At 43.4% G+C, this 21,290-nt stretch overlaps 1 protein-coding gene across 1 annotated transcript; it reads right to left on the bottom strand.

Annotated features, from left to right (window-relative positions):
* Window positions 1-683: 683 nt before the first annotated feature.
* Window positions 684-20,593, bottom strand: LOC132836163 (trypsin inhibitor ClTI-1-like). The gene is made up of 4 exons (XM_060855491.1): window positions 20,509-20,593; window positions 19,482-19,507; window positions 3,392-3,504; window positions 684-765 (listed from the first exon to the last, which is right to left on the bottom strand). Exons 1-4 carry the CDS (start codon window positions 20,561-20,563, stop codon window positions 684-686), a joined length of 276 nt encoding a protein of 91 aa, XP_060711474.1. The 5' UTR covers window positions 20,564-20,593.
* Between the last annotated feature and the right edge of the window lie 697 nt (window positions 20,594-21,290).

Here is a 21,290-nt window from a genome sequence, read left to right as displayed (position 1 = left end):
CGACAACTTCCTCTGACAGCTTGTTCCATACATGCACCACCCTTTGTGTGAAAAATTTGCCCCTTAGGTCCCTTTTAAATATTTCCCCTCTCACCTTAAACCTATGCCCTCGAGGTTTGGACACTCCTACCCTGGGCAAAAGACATTTACTTTTAACCTTATCTATACCCCTCATAACTTTATATACCTCTATAAGGTCAGCCCTCAATCTCCTGTACTCCAGTGAAAACCATCCTAGTCTATCCAGTCTGTCTCTATAATTTAAGCCCTCCTAGTAACATCCTTGTATATCTGTTTTGCCTCCTCTCAAGTTTAACAACATCCTTCCTATAGCAGGGTGACCAGAATTGTATGTCGTGCTCTAAAAGTGGCCTCACTAATGTCCTGCACAGGTGGAACTTGACATCCCGACTCCTGTACTTAGTGTTCTGACTGACAACAGCAAACATGCCAAATTCCTTCTTCACCAGCCTGACTACCTGTGATGTCACTTTCAAGGAACCAATTACTTGCAGTTACCTCGGTCTCTCTGTTCCTATGATCTCTCTGAATCGTGAAATGGGTTCAAAGGACTGAATACATTCCTATCAGACAAAGGAAATGCCACCAAACAGTTCATGGTCCACTTTCTTTATTCAAGGAGAAGCCATTATGAGAGAGATTTCTCTTTGTGAAAGCTTGGTTTAATTAATAGGTTGCCTCCTTGCCTTTTGATCACATGTGCAGAATCCGAGGTGCAGGACGCGAACATCTTTCTTGTGCAGCCTGAAGGGGAAACAAAGACAACCATCAAGCCATCGAACATCTCCCATCCATGTGGAGATACCCAGGAATTTTCCAATGTCAGAGCCACATCTTGGGCCCATCAGCAGGAAACATCAGAGCGGGCTTGTGATCTGATGCCATGGTATTGACGGGACCAGCTAAGTGTTGTTTCAGATTCCACTGGGACTGCAGTCCCACTGTCTTTAATTCTGTCTCAGGCACAATGGCAACAGGATGAACACCATAGCCTTATCGACAGGCAAAGGCTTCAGGTTGGAACAGTCACTACCACCAGCTGTCCACAAACACTCTTACACTTTTTGATTATTTACCGCAAATTGCAACTCAGAATTTTAACTTGTTGCACCTCTGCATCCAAATCTTCATCTCCATCTCACCCTGTCCATCTGTAGCTTTCTCCCTCAGGTGTTTATCCCTTACACATGTCAACAGGACGTACCCTGACCTTTTCCTGTGGGAGTGAGTCCCAAACTTCGCGCATCCCCCTCCCCTCCACCCCACACCCAACAGAATCTCTGAGCAGGGAGGATGCTTCTTCTGAATTTTCCCATTGGATTTATTCAGAATGGCTTGATACTGATGGGCCCATGCTTGTGGTCTCACCTCTCACTCTAAACCTATGCCCTCTAGTTCCGGACTCCCCGAACCCAGGGAAAAGACTTTGCCTATTTATCCTATCCATGCCCCTCATAATTTTGTAAACCTCTATAAGGTCACCCCCCAGCCTCCGACACTCCAGAGAAAACAGCCCCAGCCTGTTCAGCCTCTCCCTATAGCTCAAATCCTCCAACCCCGTCAACATCCTTGTAAACCTTTTCTGAACCCTTTCAAGTTTCACAACATCTTTCAGAATAGGAAGGAGACCAGAACTGCATGCACAGTTCCAAAAGTGACCTAACCAATGTCCTGTATGTCCACAACATGACCTCCCAACTCCTATACTCAGTGCTCTGACCAATAAAGGAAAGCATACCAAAAGCCTTCTTCACTATCCTATCTACTTGCATCTCTACTTTCAAGGAACAATGAACCTGCACTCCAACATCTCTTTGTTCAGCAATACTCCCCAGGACTTTATCATTAACTGTATAAGTCCTGCTCTGATTTCCTTTTCCAAACTACAGCACCTCACATTTTTCTAAATCAGATTCCATTTGCCATTCCTCAGCCCATTGGCCCATCTGATCAAGATCCCATTGTACTCTGAGGTAACCCTCTTCGCTGTCCACTAAATCTCCAATTTTGGTGTCATCTGCAAACTTACCAACTATACCTCCTATATTCACATCCAATTCATTTATATAAATGACAAAAAGTAGTGGACCCAGCCCCGATCCTTGTGGCACTCCACTGGTCACAGGCCTCCAGTCTGAAAAATAACCCTCCACCACCACCACCCTCTGTCTTCTACCTTCAAGCCAGTTCTGTATCCAAATGGCTAGTTGTCCTGGGGTTGGGGTTGGGTGGGGTGTCTAATTGAAACTTACAGAATACTGAATGACCTGGACAGAGTGGACATTGGGAAGGTGTTTCCATTTGCAACAAAGACTCTGACGCAAGGGTACAGCTTTAAACTGAAGAGTAGACCCTTTAGAACAGAGATGGGGAGAAAGTTCTTCAGCCAGAGCATGATGAATCTATGGAATTCATTGCCATAGAAGGCTGTGGAGGCCAGGTCATTGAGTATATTTAAGTCAGAGATAGATAAGTTCTTGATTGTCATGGGGATCAAAGGTTAAGGGGAGAAAGTGGGCGAATGGGGTTGAGAAACTTATCAGCCATGATTGAATGCCGGAGCAGATTGATGGGCTGACTGGCCTAATTTCTGTTCTGGTGTCTCATGGTCTTCTGGTCTCATCGTCTTACTGGTTGAATTTGTTGGGAACTCAATAACATTTCTATTTCTCATTATCTTGACTAGTTTGTACAGCCTGAGAAGCTGAACAATGATCACTTTCCAAAGAGTTGGAACCAGCTGGATTTCCATCGCGCCAAAGCGTATTCAGGATGTCTTCCATCAGACTGTTACCAATTCGACTCCATCAACAAGAACACACTGGGCTGCGAGAATTTATCAAATTCTACCGTTTATTTTCAGACCATAGGCAAAAAAGGGAATTTTCTTTCCCCAGCCTTTTTAATCATCATCTCTATAGATTTATGTTGTCTTTTGTATTGTGTGAATATGCTTAGTTTGGAATTAAACAATGGTATCATTCTAATTCTGGACTATAACTTAGTTGCTAACCAGTTTAAACATTTGTTTTTAAAAATAGGTTTTGTTTCATAATCAATGGATTATTTCGAGTTCACTAAGTGAATCTGATGAAAGTCACCATTATTCAGAAATACCTGTAGCAATGGAGAGCAATTAGCTATGTCGGTGATTGAATCAATACATTTACATGAATGTTCTGACTGGTGAGTTGTGCAGTTTGATTACTAGTACATTCCTCTTGTCACACTGTAACAATTCTCAAAATCCAGAACTGTTTATAGTAACTCCGTGTGTAGTCAAACTGTGGTTCATTCCTAGTTTAACAATTAGTTCTTTAATTTTAACAACAAAAGGAATCACATCTGGTCTTTTCTTTACATTCATTACCTGTTATACTCACAAAGGATGCAAGCATTTCCATAATCCTGTCCATCTGTGCCACAAATAAATTCAGAATCCTCATTGCAATGTTCATGTGTCGGGAACTGGGAACACTTCAGCTATAAGAGATTGAATGTATAAATGTTGTTAATAGTTGTGATGATGCTGCTCCTTTAACAAGGTTAAGGTGTCGTTGGTTTATTTTTCAGAGAGATTGTAAACGACACAGACTCCAAAAAGTCTGGGCTTGGACAGGTTTTAGGATTAATTTGATTATAGCTAACAGATACTGCCTCAGGAAAAAGGGTTTCAAATGTGTAAAAACATTTGTACAATGGAAGGGGAGTGGCCAGTTCTCCCTTTTCTCTGTTTGATTTGGTTTTGCTAGTCACTGAAAGCAATCAGGCAGTTGTAAAGCTGCTGGATCCAAAGACGCAGGCCCATGCTGATCCTCCTCTCTCTGTGACATCTCTCTTGTAACACCCTGTGTTTGATGTTACCTTTTGTCCCCAGGGGTGTTTATGGGGATTGTTCCAAGTATTTTGAACAGCATCATTAAGTTGGGATGATCTGTTGGGTTTTTGGATCGGTTAAGTTATTCAGTATTCTGTTATTTTCTGTTTGTGTTTCACTTGGTAATCTTGGATATACATTCTGTTTTGTTTAAAACTAAGTGGATTGACCGGTGGCATATCTCCTGGAATATCCGCGTTACACTTGCTTAAAACAACTAGCAAAGTTAGTGGGCTACTTTCTTCAAATGTTTTGAGGGGATCTGGCCTGGTCCATCACAGACTGGGGGATCTTTGTGGGATTTGCTCTATGGTTCTGATTTGGGATTCAGGTTATTGGACTCGAAGGCAGTGAGCGGTAGGTGTCAGTGTCTTTTGTTCTGGTGTTGAAATCGGTTGGTTTAACCATTGCTCGGGATAGCAATGGCTCTTTCAGTCACCAAGGGTTTTCGGGGGGGGGGGGTGGAAGAAGTGACTTTACGGGTTTTACAAATGGTGATTAAGGTGCAAACTGCTGGAACTAGCAGAGAATCTGGAGCTGCCTCCTTCCATAAGGAAAGGAGAATTTGCTGGAAATACCATCAGAATCTTTAGAGATGGCTAAAATGCAATTGAAAATAATGCAGATTGAGTTAGAGGCAAAAAAAAACCCAAGGAATTGTGATTAAAAGCAGAGGAAAGAGAAAAAGAATGAATCACTTTAGCAGAACAAAAAGAAAGAGAAGGAGAGAGAGAAAGAGAGAGAAGAGAGAGAAAAGGAGAGTGAGTAACGGAAGAAATAGAGGGAGTTTGAACTTCAGAAATTGGCACTTAGGAAGGTCATCTTAAAAGGATGGAGATGAATGCTGAAGGTAAGTTCAGTGAGGAGGAGAGTGAGGATGAACAAACCTATGGTAGCCAAAAGCCTGGTGAGAAACAGTTTAATTATGTTCAAGCATTGTCTACATTTGATGAGAAGGATGTGGAAGCCTTTTTCATCTCATTTGTAAGGGTGGCTAAACAAATGCAGTGACCATGTGGATTTTGTTGAACCAAACAAAACATGTAGTTAGAGCTAGTGAGGTATTTGGATCACTCTCAGAGGAGGTACCCAGGGCGTGTGAGAAGGTGAAGAATGCCATCGTAAATGTGTATGAGCTTGTGCCAGAAACCTACAGACAACGTTTCAGGAATCTTAGGAAGGACCCTGGTCAAACACACATTAAGTTTGAAAGAATCAAACAAAATACTTTTGATAGATGGATAAGGGCATTAAAAATACAGCAAACTTATGATATGCTTAGAGAGGCTTTTATTTTGGAGGAGTTCAAAAATTCACTTCCTGAATTAGTGAGAACTCATGTTGAAGAGCAGAGAGTGAAAACTGCAGGATTAGCAGCTGAAATGGCTGATGATTATGAGTTGGTCCATAAATCAAAGTTTGGCTTCCAAAACCAGTTTCAATCCGTGAGGGATAGAATCTGGGGAAAAGAGAAATCCTCACGTGGAAAGAGAGAGGTAGATCTTGGTGAAGATCATAAGGATAACTCTTGAAGGGGAAAGAGAAGTTAAAAAGCTCTGGTGTTTTCACCGCAATAAAGTGGGCCAATGAAAGCACAGTGTTGGTGGGTTAGAAGAAGCCAGATGGAGGAAGACAGGAAATAGTCAGTGAGGTTTGTTGCAATGGTAACAGAAAGCACATTGGAGGTTAGAAAGCTGCACCAGAATGTACAAGCTGGTCAGAGGTTGGTTAGGGAGGAAGTACCAGATCATCTTAAACCATACACATGCAAAGGTAAAGTTTACTCACATAGGCCAGGAGCAGCAGGTAAAGATGTTACAATATTAAGAGATATAGGATACTCTCAATCCGTGAGGTTGAAATATGAGGAGATATATATCTCTGAAGGACTATTGCCAGAAAATGTACGAGTAACAGGAATTCATGGTGAGACAAAAAGCGCTCAATTATAGAACACAGAACATAGAACATTACAGCGCAGTCCAGGCCCTTCGGCCCTCGATGTTGCGCCGACCTGTCATACCAATCTGCAGCCCATCTAACCTTCACTATTCCTTGTACGTCCATATGCTTGTCCAATGACGACTTAAATGTACTTAAAGTTGGCGAATCTACTACCGTTGCAGGCAAAGCATTCCATATCCTTACTACTGAGTAAAGAAACTATCTCTGACATCTGTCTTATATCTATCACCCCTCAATTTAAAGCAATGCCCCCTCCTGCTCGCCGTCACCATACTTGGAAAAAGGCTCTCCCTGTCCATTCTATCTAACCCTTGATTATCTTATATGTCTCTATTAAGTCACCTCTCAACCTTCTTCTCTCTAACGAAAACAGCCTCAAGTCCCTCAGCCTTTCCTCGTAAGACCTTCCCTCCATACCAGGCAACATCCTAGTAAATCTCCTCTGCACCCTTTCCAAAGCTTCCACATCCTTCTTATAATGCGGTGACCAGAACTGTACACAATGCTCAAAGTGTGGCTGCACCAGAGTTTTGTACAACTGCAGCATAACCTCATGGTTCCGGAACTCGATCCCTCTATCAATAAAAGCTAAAACACTGTAAGCCATCTTAACAACCCTGTCAACCTGAGTGGCAACTTTCAAGGATCTGTGTACCTGGACAGCGAGATCTCTCTGCTCATCTACACTACCAAGAATCTTACCATTAGCCCATACTTTGCATTCCGGTCACTCCGACCAAAGTGAATCACCTCACACTTGTCCGCTTTAAACTCCATTTGCCACCTCTCAGCCCAGCTCTGCAGCTTATCTATGTCTCTCTGTAACCTACAACATCCTTCATCACTATCCACAACACCACTGACCTTAGTGTCGTCTGCAAATTTACTAACCCACCCTCTACGCCCTCATCCAGTTCGTTTATAAAAATAACAAACAGCAATGGACCCAACACCAAACCTTGTGGCACACCACTAGTAACTGGACTCCAGGATGAATATTTCCCATCAACCACCACCCTCTGTCTTCTTTCAGCGAGCCAATTACTGATCCAAACTGCTATATCTCCACAATCCCATTCCTCCGCATTTTGTACAATAGCCTACTGTGGGGAACCTTATCGAACGCCTTGCTGAAATCCATATACACCACATCAACCGGTTTACTCTCATCTACCTGTTTGATCACCTTCTCAAAGAACTCAATAAGGTTTGTGAGGCATGACTTACCCTTCACAAAACTGTGCTGACTATCCCTAATCAAATTACTCTTTTCTTGGTGATTATAAATCCTATATCTTATAACCTTTTCCAACACTTTACCAACAACTGAAGTAAGACTCACTAGTCTATAATTACCAGGGTTATCTCTACTCCCCTTCTTGAACAGGGGAACCACATTTGCTATCCTCCAGCCTTCTGGCACTGTTCCTGTAGACAATGACGATTTAAAGATCAATGCTAAAGGCTCGGCAATCTCCTCCCTGGCTTCCCAGAGGATCCTAGGATAAATTCCATCTGGCCCAGGGGACCTATCTGTTTTCACACTCTGCAGGATTTCTAATATCTCTTCCTCGTGAACCTCAATCCCAACTAGTCTGGTAGCCTGTATCTCAGTATTCTCCTCGACAACATTGTCGTTTTCTAGAGTGAATACTGTCGAAAAATATTCATTTAGTGCTTCCCCTATCTCCTCTGACTCCACACCCAACTTCCCACTACTATCCTTGATTGACCCTAATCTTACTCTCTTCATTCTTTTATCCCTTAAATACCTATAGAAAGCCTTAGGGTTTACCCTGATCCTATCCACCAACAACTTTTCATGTCTCCTCCTGGCTCTTCTGAGCTCTCTCTTTAGGTCTTTCCTGGCTACCTTGTAACCCTCAAGCGCCCTAACTGAGCCTTCACATCTCATCCTAACATAAACCTTCTTCTTTCTCTTTACCAGAGATTCCACTTCCTTTGTAAACCACGGCTCCCACGGTCTACAGCTTCCTCCCTGCCTGACAGGTACATACTTATCTAGGACACTCAGGAGCTTTTCCTTGAATAAGCTCCACATTTCTTTTTTTTTGTAGATATTTTTATTGAAATTTAACATTTTTGCAAATTTACAAAAATAAACAAAACTCTCAAATACAAACATTGATGTACAATTAAATCATATATACAATAGTCATAATTTAACAAAGAAAAGAGAAAGAAAGAAAACAAAAAAAGAAAAAAAAAACTCAACTTTCTACTAATCTAACCTATAACTAACCAGAGTGTATACCTAAGTCTCTTACATGCTCGGAACGTATAAACATCAAATATAATAAAACCCGTATTCGCGCAGGATTCCTCTCCCAAGGGGCCCCGGAGCAGCCCGGTCTGAAATCTTCACTAAATAAAAGCCCTTGTTAGGATAGCCGAAATATCTGCATTTATATAATTCAAAAAGGGCTGCCATATTTTATAAAATAATTCAGTCTTTCGGTGCACCATATTTGTGAGGAAGTCAAGGGGGATATATTCCATAATTAATCTGTGCCAATTTGAAAGTCCAGGGGGGCCCTCAGCCACCCAGTTCACCAAAATATTTTTCCTTGCACAGAAAGAGAGAATAGAAAATAGTCTCTTCCCATGCATATCCAGAGATGAGAGGTTCGAAAAGCCCAAAAGGAGAGATACAGGGTCCACCCTAATTTCCATTCCTAAAATTTCTGTCAGGGTATTTGCCACTTTAGTCCAGTATCTGCGGATTTTCTGACAAGTCCACAGACAATGTACAAGAGTACCCACCTCTATTTTGCATTTGGGACACATTGGAGATGCTCCTGCCTTAAATTTTGCCAGTCGAGCCGGAGCTATATGGGCCCGATGAAGTATCTTTAGTTGGATAGCCTGAGTTCTGTTACAGATAGCAATTCTTCTAGCATTTTCCCAAATGTCATTCCACATATCCTCAGAGATTTCTAGCCCCAAGTCCTGCTCCCATGTTTTAAGCAGGTCATCCATGTCTCCTGAGACTCCATCATGTAGCAAATGGTATATAGTACTAACGGAGGATGCCCCCGCTGGTCGTAAGACATTACGTTCTCTGTCTGATTTATAAAGACTATCTATTAATGTAGTCTTCCTCTGTATATAATCTCGAACTTGGAAGTATCGAAAGAGATCCCCATTAGGTATTCCGAATTTCAGACGCAGCTGCTCAAAGGACATCAGGATCCCATCTTTAAATAGGTCCCCTAAGCATGAGATGCCCCTGGATCTCCAGAGTTTAAAGGTGGCATCTGTAATCCCCGGTTGGAATCCCCATGCGCCTACTATTGGTGCATGGGGGGATGTTTTATGTGAGTTACCCTCATTTTGCCGCATTATATTCCAGGCCTTAATTGTGTTTAATATTATGGGATTTTTACAGTGGTCTGTAATGATTTTCCTCTTATCTGAAAATAAAAGGTTAATAAGTGGGTATTTTACTTGGGAGGCTTCGATATCCAGCCAAATTGATTGTGGATCAGATGAAACCCAATCAGCTATGTAACTTAGTAGGGAGCTTAACTGATATTTCCTAAAGTCTGGGAAGTCCAGTCCTCCCCTTGCCTGTGGAAGCTGTAGCTTCTTCAGCTTAATAAGGGGCCGTCTATGGTTCCAAATAAAGGAGCCCAACCAGCCATATAATTTACGTAGGGCTAGCCTTGGCAGCATCAGCAGGAGCATTCTCATAGGATATAAGAGACGGGGCAGAACATTCATTTTAATTAATGCTATTCTCCCTAGCCAGGAAATCGGAAGGTCTCTCCATCGCTGGAGGTCCTGCCTTATCCTTTCCATTAATTGTACAAAATTAGCCCTATACAGCTGATCAAATACTGGCGTGATAAAAATACCTAAATATAAGAAGCCCTCCAGGGACCAACGGAAGGGAAAAGGGGATCCGTCCATTAAGTGGGGTATCATAGCCAGACCACCCATTGGCATGGCTTCCGATTTTGAAAAATTAATTTTACAGCCTGAGAATGCACTAAATGTATTAATAACTTGAATTAGACGAGGCACTGACATTAAAGGATTACTGAGGAATAAGAGAACGTCATCTGCATAGAGGGTAATTTTGTGTTTACCTGTACCAATCCTCGGGGCCATTATATTAGGATCAGTCCGGATGGCTTCTGCTAATGGTTCGATTATCAGTGTAAACAACAATGGTGAGAGAGGACATCCTTGACGGCAGCCCCTACCCACACTGAAGCCATCCGATCTTAACCCATTAGTAATAACAGCTGCTTTGGGGTCATTATACAATGTTGAAACCCATTTGGTAAACACCTGTCCAACGCCAAACCTTTCCAATGTGTAAAATAAATATGACCATTCAACCCTATCAAATGCCTTTTCCGCATCCAATGAAATTACTACTCCTGGTATCTTTCCCTGATGACAGGCTTGGATCATATTCAAGACCCTTCTGATATTATTGGATGATCTGCGGCCCTTAATAAATCCCGTCTGGTCCTCCTTTATAATATATGGCAGTACCCTTTCTAGTCTTAGTGCTAACATTTTTGAGAGAATTTTAAAGTCTACATTTAGTAAGGATATTGGTCTGTAAGATGCACAATCTTCTGGGTCTTTTCCTTTTTTGAGGATAAGAGAAATATTTGCTTCTTTCAGCGTGGGCGGGAGACAGACCTGACTATGCGCAAAATTATACATATCCATAAGTGGGTCAACCAATATTCCTGTAAATTCTTCATAGAATTCAGCTTGAAAACCATCCGGGCCCGGTGCTTTTCCGCTCTGAAGTTGCCTAATTGCCTCAAGTATTTCTTGGACTGTTAAAGGGGTATTTAGGGCCGACACCTGTTCCGGAGTCAGGCCCGGGAAGGTCAAATTTTTAAAAAATGACTGCATCCTCCTAATCCTATCTTCACAATCCTGCGATCTATATAGTTCAGAATAAAATTCTTTAAAGGTCGCATTGATCTTTTTATGATCATGAGTCAGGGTACCTGTACTTTCCTTGATGGTCGGAATAGTTTGAGGGGCTTTCTTTTTCTTTGCAAGAAATGCTAAGTATCTACCCGGTTTGTCGCCATATTCATATAATCTTTGTTTCGCAAATAATATTTCCCTTTTAGCCGTTTGAGTAAGCGCGGTGTTTAAAGCTGTCCTAAGAGCTGTAATCCTCTGCAATTTTGTGATAGAAGGTCTATCAGCGTATGCTGTTTCGGCTGCTTTTAGGCGAGCTTCGAGCAGACGCTGTTGCTCTCCCTTCATTTTCCTCTGGGTCGCTGAATAGGAGATGATCAAACCTCGTGCATAAGCTTTGATGGTCTCCCACATCATTGACGGATTGCTAGCCGTACCAGTATTAATTTCTAAAAAAGTTTTAAGTTCTTGGGAGAAGTACTTTAAAAATTTGCTATCTTTTATCAGGAAGGGGTCCATACGCCAATGCCGAGCAGATGTCCCATTGTTCTTTACCTTAGTTTCCATGTATACAGCGGCATGGTCAGAGATTGCTATAGTACCTATTTTACAGGTTGCTATAGAGTTTAGAAAAATCGATGGGGCAAAAAACATATCAATTCTTGTGTGACATTTATGTGGATTAGAGTAGAAAGAAAAATCTCTACCCTGTGGATGGAGACATCGCCATACATCTACCAATCCTAATTCTTTATTCAGGTCCGCCAGTTGTCTAGATCTGGGAGATACTCCAGCGGCACTCTTGGGAATCCTGTCTATTTCCGGATCCATAATACAATTAAAGTCTCCCCCTATAATTGTATGACGGGCACCAAAGGCCATCAGTTTTGAAAAAGCTTCCGTTATGAATTTAAAGGGGTGTGCCGGGGGGCAGTATACATTTAAGATCCCATATTCCTCTCCATTTATGAGGGCTTTAATCAAAATATATCGTCCAGATTCGTCTTTTATCTGATTTAGAATTTTCAAAGGGAAGTTCTTCCGGACAAGGATAACGACTCCCCTGCTTTTTGAATTAAAAGAGGAAAAAAAGGCCTGATCAAATCCGCCCTGTCGTAATTTTAAGTGTTCTTTATCCGACAGGTGTGTCTCCTGTAGGAGAGCTATATCAACTCTCTCCTTCTTAAGATTTGATAATATTTTCTTCCTTTTAACTGGCGAATTACTCCCCCTGACATTCCAGGTGCACCACTTAACCGACTGTTCAGCCATAATCATCTGGACAGATCCGAGACCCCTCGGGAGGGGAAACCCTATCTAGAACATCCCGAGCATGGAGCATACAAGATTTACAAAAGTAAAGATTCTCTGATACACTCAAAACAATATAACAAAAAACTCTTTCTAAGTATAAAAAATATAAAACATTCCGAATTGGAGATTTTCTCCCTTGTTCCCAGGGAGCGTCACTTCCTCTCCCACAGTCCATCTTACCCTCTTCCAACCAGTGCCCCACCCTTGACCCAGGTGTTCCTCAATAAAATGAGGAGAATTCAAATATAATATAAAGCTAGAGTTAACAGTGAACACCCCACCCCCACCCACACCCACATCTAAATATATTTGGGAATATTAATACCATATATAACTATAAGATTACAATCTCAACATGTAATACTTAAATATAATACCACAAAATAACAGGGGAAAGAAAAACAACCCCGCTCCTAAAAACAGAAGTAAAATAGAATAAGGTAACCACCTCCCCCCATCAACATTAACCAAACGCCCCAACATATATATATATACATACACACATAGGGGGAAAGATAAGAAAAGATGAAGGGATATAAACCAAAATAATGGGAAAGGCAGACCAGCGTCCACAATCTCTTACAGCTTATTTAAGAGAGTCCAAGAATTCCTTAGCCTTCTCCGGTGATCCGAAGTTATATAAGGACCCTTCGTGGCTAAGGCGTAGCGTCGCTGGATATCGTAAGGAGTACTGGATATTTAAGTCCCTTAAACGCTTCTTCGCCTCATCGAATGCCTTCCTCTTTCGGACCAAAGCTGGGGAGAAGTCCTGGAACAGCATGATCCTGGATCCTTTGTGGGTCATAGCTTGGGGATCTTTTCCCAGATTTCTTGAGGCTTCCAGGAGCATCTGCCTCTCCCTATAGCTCTGCAGCTGGAACAGGACCGGGCGTGGGCGCTGGGTTGAGCCGGGCCCACGTACTGTGACCCGGTAGGCCCATTCTACCCTTACCTGGCCTGATCCATTATGCAGATTTAAAAGTTGTGGCAGCCAATGCTCTAAGAATGCTGTCAGCTGGCCTCCCTCTTCCTGCTCGGGAAGGCCCAACAACCGAATATTTTTTCTACGACATCGATTTTCGAGGTCATCAATGTGGTTTCCTAGGTTCTGGACTCGATTCTCGAGAAAACGGATGTGGTCAGCTGTTGATTTTATCCCAGTCTCTGAGGCTGCGGCCTTCGACTCCACCTCTCTGACTCGGCACTCCAATTCCTGAATGTCTCTGCCCTGCTTCTGCAGCTCGGCTGATAGTGCTTCTCTGCTCTGCCGAGACTCATCGATAAAAGCATCAATCTTCGCCTCCCACCTGGCAAACATCTCCTCAAAGCTCACCTTCATTGGTAACTCTCCTGAAGCAGCTGAAGACACCTTTGTTGCAGCTGAAGAGGGAGAGGGTGGGGGAGGGGTCCCTGCTTTCTTAGAGCCGCCTGTTCCCTTCCCTTTACTCATTTTCCAGCTAGTATTAGACTATTTAAATGTACTAATAGGTAACTATTTAAGGTTAACAACTATTATAAATGGTTTAGTGAGTGTGGTGGGGGTGGATAGCCCACTTTCCCCAAGTTTTGGGTAGAGCACTGTGGACTCAGTCTTGCTGGGTCGCCGCCATCTTGGATCCCCCAAGCTCCACATTTCTAATGTGCCCATCCCCTGCAGTTTCCTTCCTCCATCCTATGCTTCCTAAATCTTGCCTAATCGCATCGTAATTGCCTTTCCCCCAGCTGTAACTCTTGCCCAGTGGTATACACCTATCCCTTTCTATCACTGAAGTAAACATAACAGAATTGTGATCGCTATCACCAAAGTGCTCACCTACTTCCAAGTCTAACACCTGGCTGGGCTCATTACCTAGTACCAAATCCAATGTGGCTTCGCCCCTTGTTGGCCTGTCTACATACTGTGTCAGGCAGCCCTCCTGCACACACTGGACAAAAACTTACCCATCTATAGTACTTGTACTATAGTGTTCCCAGTCAATATTTGGAAAGTTGAAGTTCCCCATGACAACTACCCTGTCTCTCTCACTCCTATTGAGAATCATCTTTGCTATCCTTTCCTCTACATCTGTGGAACTATTCGGAGACCTAGAGAAAACTCCCAACAGGGTGGCCTCTCCTTTCCTGTTTTTAACTTCAGCACATACTACCTCAGTTGACGAGTCCCTAAACATCCTTTCTGCAACTGTAATACTATCCTTGACCAACAATGCCACACCTCACCCTCTTTTACCATCTTCTCTGTTCTTACTGAAACATCTAAATCCTGGAACCAACAACAACCATTTGTGTCCCTGCTCTATCCATGTCTCCGAAATGGCCACAACATCGAAGTCCCAGGTACCAACCCATGCTGCAAGTTCACCCACCTTATTCCGGATGCTCCTGGCATTGAAGTAGACACACTTCAAACCAAATTCTTGCTTGCCGGTGCCATCTTGTGTCCCTGAAACTTGATTTTGGACCTCCCTACTCTCAACCTTTTCTATACTTGAACTACAACTTTGGTTCCCATCCCCCTGCTGGATTAGTTTAAACCCACCCCAATAGCCTTAGCGAATGTCCCCCCCCCGCCATGATTTTGGTACCCCTCTGGTTCAGATGAAGACCATCCTGCTTGTAGCAGTCCCACCTACCCAATTATTGAAAGAGCCCCAATTATCGAAGAATCCAAAACCCTCCCTCCTGCACCATCCCTGTAGCCACCTGTTCAACTCCTCTCTCTCTCTATTCCTCGCCTCCCCAGCACATGGCACAGGCAACAAACCAGAGACAGCAACTCTGTTCGTCCTAGCTCTAAGCTTCCATCCTAGCTCCCTGAATTTCTGCCTTAAATCCCCATCTCTCTTCCTACCTATGTCATTGATGCCCATGTGGACCACGACTTGGGGCTGCTTCCCCTCCGTCTTAAGGATCCCAAAAACACGATCAGAGATATCACAAACCCTGGCACCTGAGAGGCAACACACCAATCGTGAGTCTCTCTCGTCCCCACAGAACCTCCTATCTGTCCCCCTAACTATGGAGTCCCCAATGACTACTGCTCTGCTCCTCTTCCCCCTTCCCTTCTGAGCAGCAGGGACAGACTCTGTGCCAGGATCCTGTGCCCCACTGCTTTCCCCTAGTAAGTTGTCCCCCCCAACAGTATCCGAAACGGTATACTTATTGTTGAGGGGAACGGCCACTGGGGATCCCTGCACTGCCTGCCGGTTCCCTTTCTGTCCCCTGACTGTAACCCATCTGCCTTTTTCTTGTACCTTAGGAGTGACTACCTCCCTGTAACTCCTCTCAATAACCCCCTCTGCCTCCCGAATGATCCGAAGTTCATCCAGCTCCAGCTCCAGTTCCCTAACATGGTTTTCGAGGAGCTGGAGTTGGGTGCACTTCCCGCAGATGTAGTCAGCAGGGACACCAGCGGTGACCCTTACCTCCCACATTCTGCAGGAGGAACATTCAACTGCCCTCACCGCCATTCCCACTATTCTAAATTCCCAAAGAGACTGGTGAAAAAATAAGGAATAAAAAATAAACTCATTACCTTACCAATCTGGTGCACAGAACCTTTTATTTGGTTAGAGGAGGAGGATGGGTGGGAGACACTACCCGGAGTAGTGTTTCAGATAACGCAACCACACAAATATATGACTTCCCAGAAGTCCTTTGCTCCTCCCTCACACCTCTCGGCAAATGGAGGCCTGACTCCAGAGGTAAGTCCCTTTTAATGTGGGAAAACTCACCCTTCCCGGCAGCCCTCGCTTCACCGCTCCTTCTCTCCTCGCTGCTCTGGTAAATTATGTAGAGTGAGGTTAAAGTTTCCAGTGAAGAGTGGAGAATTTTTCATAGGAATACTGGACAAAATCTCAGCTCCAGAAAGACAATTTGTCCTGACTAATGATCTAGTTGGTTCACAGGTAAGACTGCTGCCTACTGTGTTCGAAACGCAAATGGAAACTCAGGCAACTGAACTATTGCAGGACGCACATCCTGGGATTTTTCCTGACTGTGTGGTAACGAGGTCACAAAGTCACCAGTTGAAACAGGAGAGATCAAAGAGTACAGATAAGAAAATTGAAGTGGAATTACCAGAGCCCCTGTTTGATCAAATGGTGGAGACAAAGCAGGAGCAGATAGCTGACACAGCAGACATTGTTAGCTCAGATAAATTACAGCTACAACAGAAAGATTAAAATTTAAAGCAACTGTGTCAAACAGCGTACGCAGAAAAAGAATCCAAATGTATCCCTGAAAGTTATTATCTTCAAAGTGATGTCTTAATGAGGAAATGGAGACCACCACGTATTCAGGCAGATGACGAATGGGCAGAGTTTCATCAAGTTGTATTGCCAGTGGGTTATAGAAAGGAGGTGTTGTGTGTGGCATGTGGGTTACTGCTAGGAGGTCATTTAGGAGTGAGAAAAACTCAAGCTAAAATTCAAAAACATTTTTACTGGCCTGAACTGCACAAAGGTGTAGCTGAATTTTCTTGATGTTCCTGAAGAAGGGCACATGCCCAAAACGTCAATTCTCCTGCTCCTTGGATGCTGCCTGACCTGCTGTGCTTTTCCAGCAACACATTTTCAGCTGTAGCAGAATTTTGCTAGACATATCATACATGTCAGGTAATTGGAATACCGCAGGCAGTAATCAAAGCCACACCTTTAATACCTGTTCCTGCATTTGAGGAACCTTTTACAAGAGTCTTAATCGATTGCATCAGACCACTACCTAAAACAAGTGGGAATCAGTATTTGTAATTAATAATGGATGTGTCCACTAGATTTCCAGAGGCTGTTCCATAATGCAATATCACAGCGAAAAGGATCAGAGAGGAATTACTCAAATCTTTCACTATATATGGACTACACACAGAGATACAATCAGATCAAAGGTCAAACTTTACATCAAAAGTATTCAAGGAAGTTATGGACAACCTCGGAATAAAGTAATTCAAATCTACTGTGTACCATCCAGGATCGCAGGGAGTGCTAGAAAGATGGCATTGGACATTAAAAACAATAAAGACCACATTAAGGGCTTATAATCAAGACTATCTAGCTGACTGGGATAAGGCAATTTCATTTGTGCTTTTTGTGATCAGAGATGCACCAAATGAATCAAACAAATTCAGTCCATTTGAATTAGTTTTTGGGCACGAAGTGAGAGGACCGTTAAAATTGACGAAAGAGAAATTTGTACTTCAGAATTCAGAGATCGAATATTTGAACTATGCGTCAAATTTTCAGGAACAGTTAAATAGAGCAGGGGAGTTGGCTAGACAGCATTTAAAAATATCACGGCATACAATGAAACAGGAAGCGGATGAGAAATCAAAAACTCACAATTTTGCTATCGGAGATTAGGTGTTAGTGTTACTTCCAATGATAGGTGAACCTTTAAAAGCAAGGTTTAGTGGACCTTATTAAGTCGATAGGAAATTAAGTGAGGTGAACTATTTGATAAGGACTCCAGACAGAAAGAAATCTCACAGGCTGTGTCATGCGAATATGCTCGAAAGATGTTTTGGCAGGGAATGAAAGCAAGAGGAGAGTGTGTCGTTGGTTACAGCATAGTGGGAAGATCCAAGTTCACAGGATTCTGCATTGGACAATCTTCAAATTAAACTGGACAATGAGGAACTTGTCAAAAATTGGGATAAATTATTGAGTTACCTTCTAGAGGAAAATTGAAATGACCTGAAAGAGTTATGTGGAAATAATCTTGGAAGTACTGACCTAATTATGCACGATGTAGATATAGGAAATGCTGTTCCAATAAAGCAATAGTCTTTTAGGTAAAATCCTCCAAAGTTGGCACAAGATCAAAAGGAGATTGAATGCATGCTCCGAGACGATACAATCAAAGTGAGTTACAGTGACTCGAGCTCACCCATGGTAATGGTGCCAAACCAGATGGTAACCAATGGTTATGTGTGGACCATCGTAAAGTCAAAGCAGTTGCAAAGACTGATACATATCCGATTCCATGTTTGGAAGACTACGTTGAAAAGGTTGGACAATCCACTTATATTTCTAAGTTGGACTTGCTCAGAGGACACTCGCAGGTACGCTTGTCAGAAAACTTGAAGACAATTTTGGCTTTTGTAACACTGGATGGACTGCATCAGTTTAAAGTCATGCCCTTTGGTATGAAAAATGTGTCGGCCACATGTCAGAGACTAATCAACAAGGTCATTGCCGGATTACCCAATTCTGTTGTTTGTGTGTGTGTGTATATATATATATATATATATACACATATATATAGATGACCTGGTGATTTTTAGTCACACATGGAAGGAACATTTGCAACATTTATCAGACTTACTTGATCGATTTCGGAAGGCAGGCTTGATGATAAACCTTGCTAAAAGTGAACTTGCCAAAGCCCAAGTCACCTTCCTGGAACATATTATTGGACATGGACAAATGGCCACTCAGGATGCAAAAATAAAGATATTTGGGGAGTTTCCCATACCACTGACAAAAACAGCATGACTACAGTTCCTGGGATTGAGTGGATTTTATCAAACATTCGTACCAAATTTTAGCGGTTTTACTGCTCCACTCACAGAATTGTTAATTAAAGGCAAGAAATTTCAGCCAATAGTGGACTGTCGAAAGGCATGTGTTAACCATTGTCCCAGTATTAGCCATATCTAGTTACGCAAAGCCACTCAAGGTGGCTATCTCATGCAAGTGATACAAGTGTCGGTGTTGTGCTGTTGCAGGAAGACGACAAGAAGATAGAAAGACCAATTGGGTATTTCTCCAGGAAAGTGAACATTTATCAGCAGAAATACTCAAAGGTTGAGAAAGAGACTTTGAGCTTAGTGTTGGCATTACAACATTTCAATGTTTATGTTACCAATAATGTATCTGAGACAATCATATACGCTGATCATAACCCATTGATGTTTGTGGAGAAATTTAAGGACAGATATTCCAGACTTTAGATGGGGCTTGTTGTTGTTAAGAACTCTGCATGTGGCAGGAAGAGAAAATGTGATTAACGATGCATTGTCAAAACTTGATTGAGAAACGGAGGCGTTCAGTGGCAGGAGTAAAACAGACTAAAACAGAACGTAGTTGTGTGTGTTTGTATGTTTATTGTCAATGTAATGCATGCATGTGTGTGTTACAGAGTACTAACAGTTTAGGACTAAAGGGTTTTAAAATGAAGCTGTCTTTGGATATTGCTTTGTTTAAAACTATGTGGGTTGACCAACTGCAGACCCTGAAATATCTGCGTAACACCTGCTTAAAACAACTAGCAAAGTCAGGGTCTGGGCTTTCCTCAAATGTTTTGAATGGTTCTGGCCTAGTCCATAAAGCAATCAAAACAAACAAATTTGCATCACCAATAAAGAAAGCTAAATCTTGAAACTCACAATATATGAAGCAGGCATTGGTACATCTGAAATACAGAAACACACGCAATGTCAGCAATTATACACTTACAGGAGAATCACCCCAAGACAATCTGCATATTCAACATGAATGGTGTGAGACAATCATATACACTGATCATAACCCATTGACATTTGCAGAGAAATTTAAGGACAAATATTCCAGACTGTTTAGATGGGGCTTGTTGTTACAGCCATTCAATTTGAAAGTTATGCATGTGGCAGGACAAAAGTGGAGCAATCTCCCTCATCTCTTATTCCTCAACTGAATGATAAGAGCTCGGTAATTGAGGAACAGCTGCCCGATTGAGGGAGTGCCCACTATCCAAGGGTGAGTGCTGAGCAGGTGCTGCACTGTCATAGGGTCAGTATTTAGGGAGCGCTGCACTGTCACAGGACAGTGCTGAGGGAGGTCCACACTGTGGGAGGGTTGCTGTGAGAGAGCACCGCACTGTTGGATGGTCAGTGCTGAAGCAGTGCTGCACTATCAGAGGGTCAGCACTGAGGGAGCGCCGCACTGTCAGAGGGTGAGTGCTGAGGGAGTGGGCACTGTCGGAGGGTCAGTGCTGAGGGAGTGGGCACTGTCGGAGGGTCAGTGCTGAGGGAGTGGGCACTGTCAGAGGGGCAGTGCTGAGGGAGTGGGCACTGTCAGAGGGGCAGTGCTGAGGGAGTGGGCACTGTCGGAGGGTCAGTGCTGAGGGAGTGGGCACTGTCGGAGGGTCAGTGCTGAGGGATGGGCACTGTCGGAGGGTCAGTGCTGAGGGAGTGGGCACTGTCGGAGGGTCAGTGCTGAGGATTTCTGTCTCACTCTCAGTGCCTCTCTCTCTCTTTGGAAACAAAAAGCCAGCAGCTTCCAATTAATTTTCCAGCAATTTCTAATAACAACTGAAGGATAAACCTGCGTTTGTAGAGCGCCTTGCACCAACTGAAGCGGTCAGAGAGGAGCCACTGACGGAGACTGAGTTTGCGAATGCAGGAAAAACAAGATCCCTGAGAAGAGAAAGCTAACCTGTATCAGCCAGCAGGCTGAGGGTCAGCAGGAGGGTCAGTCGGTGCAGCTTCATGGTGACTGGGGGACACAGATGTTCCTCCTCTTGCTGTTCAGGCGTCAGTCACAAACCTATTCACCGGGACGTGCTGAATACGAGCTAGCAGAGGGTATGTATTCTCCCTGCCCCTAGATTTGAGTTACAGCCAAACACCGCCCTTTCATTCCAAACGCAGGACAGCTTTGAGAGTTTCTGAGATATAGAAACATGAGATGTTTTTGTCCAGATTACTCATTAGGACAGTGGGATTTTATTCATAATATTCTCTGAGAGAGCTGGCGGGATCTTCGTTTAAACTCTCATCTCAAATGTTGGCACTTCTGACAGTCCAGATTCGGAGATTCCTCTCAGGTTTGACCCTCCGACAGTGCGGCGCCTCCTCAGCGTCAACCTTCCAACAGTGCTGCACTCCCTCAGCACAGACCCTCCAACAGTGCTGCACTCCCTCAGCACAGATCCTCCAACAGTGCTGCACTCCCTCAGCACAGACCCTCCAACAGTGCTGCACTCCCTCAGCACAGATCCTCCAACAGTGCTGCACTCCCTCAGCACAGACCCTCCAACAGTGCTGCACTCCCTCAGCACAGATCCTCCAACAGTGCTGCACTCCCTCGGCATAGATCCTCCAACAGTGCTGCACTCCCTCAGCACAGATCCTCCAACAGTGCTCCACTCCCTCAGCACAGATCCTCTAACAGTGCTGCACTCCCTCGGTACAGATCCTCCAACAGTGCTGCGCTCC

The sequence above is a fragment of the Hemiscyllium ocellatum genome, chromosome 46 (assembly GCF_020745735.1).
Source record: "Hemiscyllium ocellatum isolate sHemOce1 chromosome 46, sHemOce1.pat.X.cur, whole genome shotgun sequence".
Taxonomy (NCBI): Eukaryota; Metazoa; Chordata; class Chondrichthyes; order Orectolobiformes; family Hemiscylliidae; genus Hemiscyllium; species Hemiscyllium ocellatum.
This window is presented reverse-complemented; position numbering and strand designations above follow the sequence as displayed.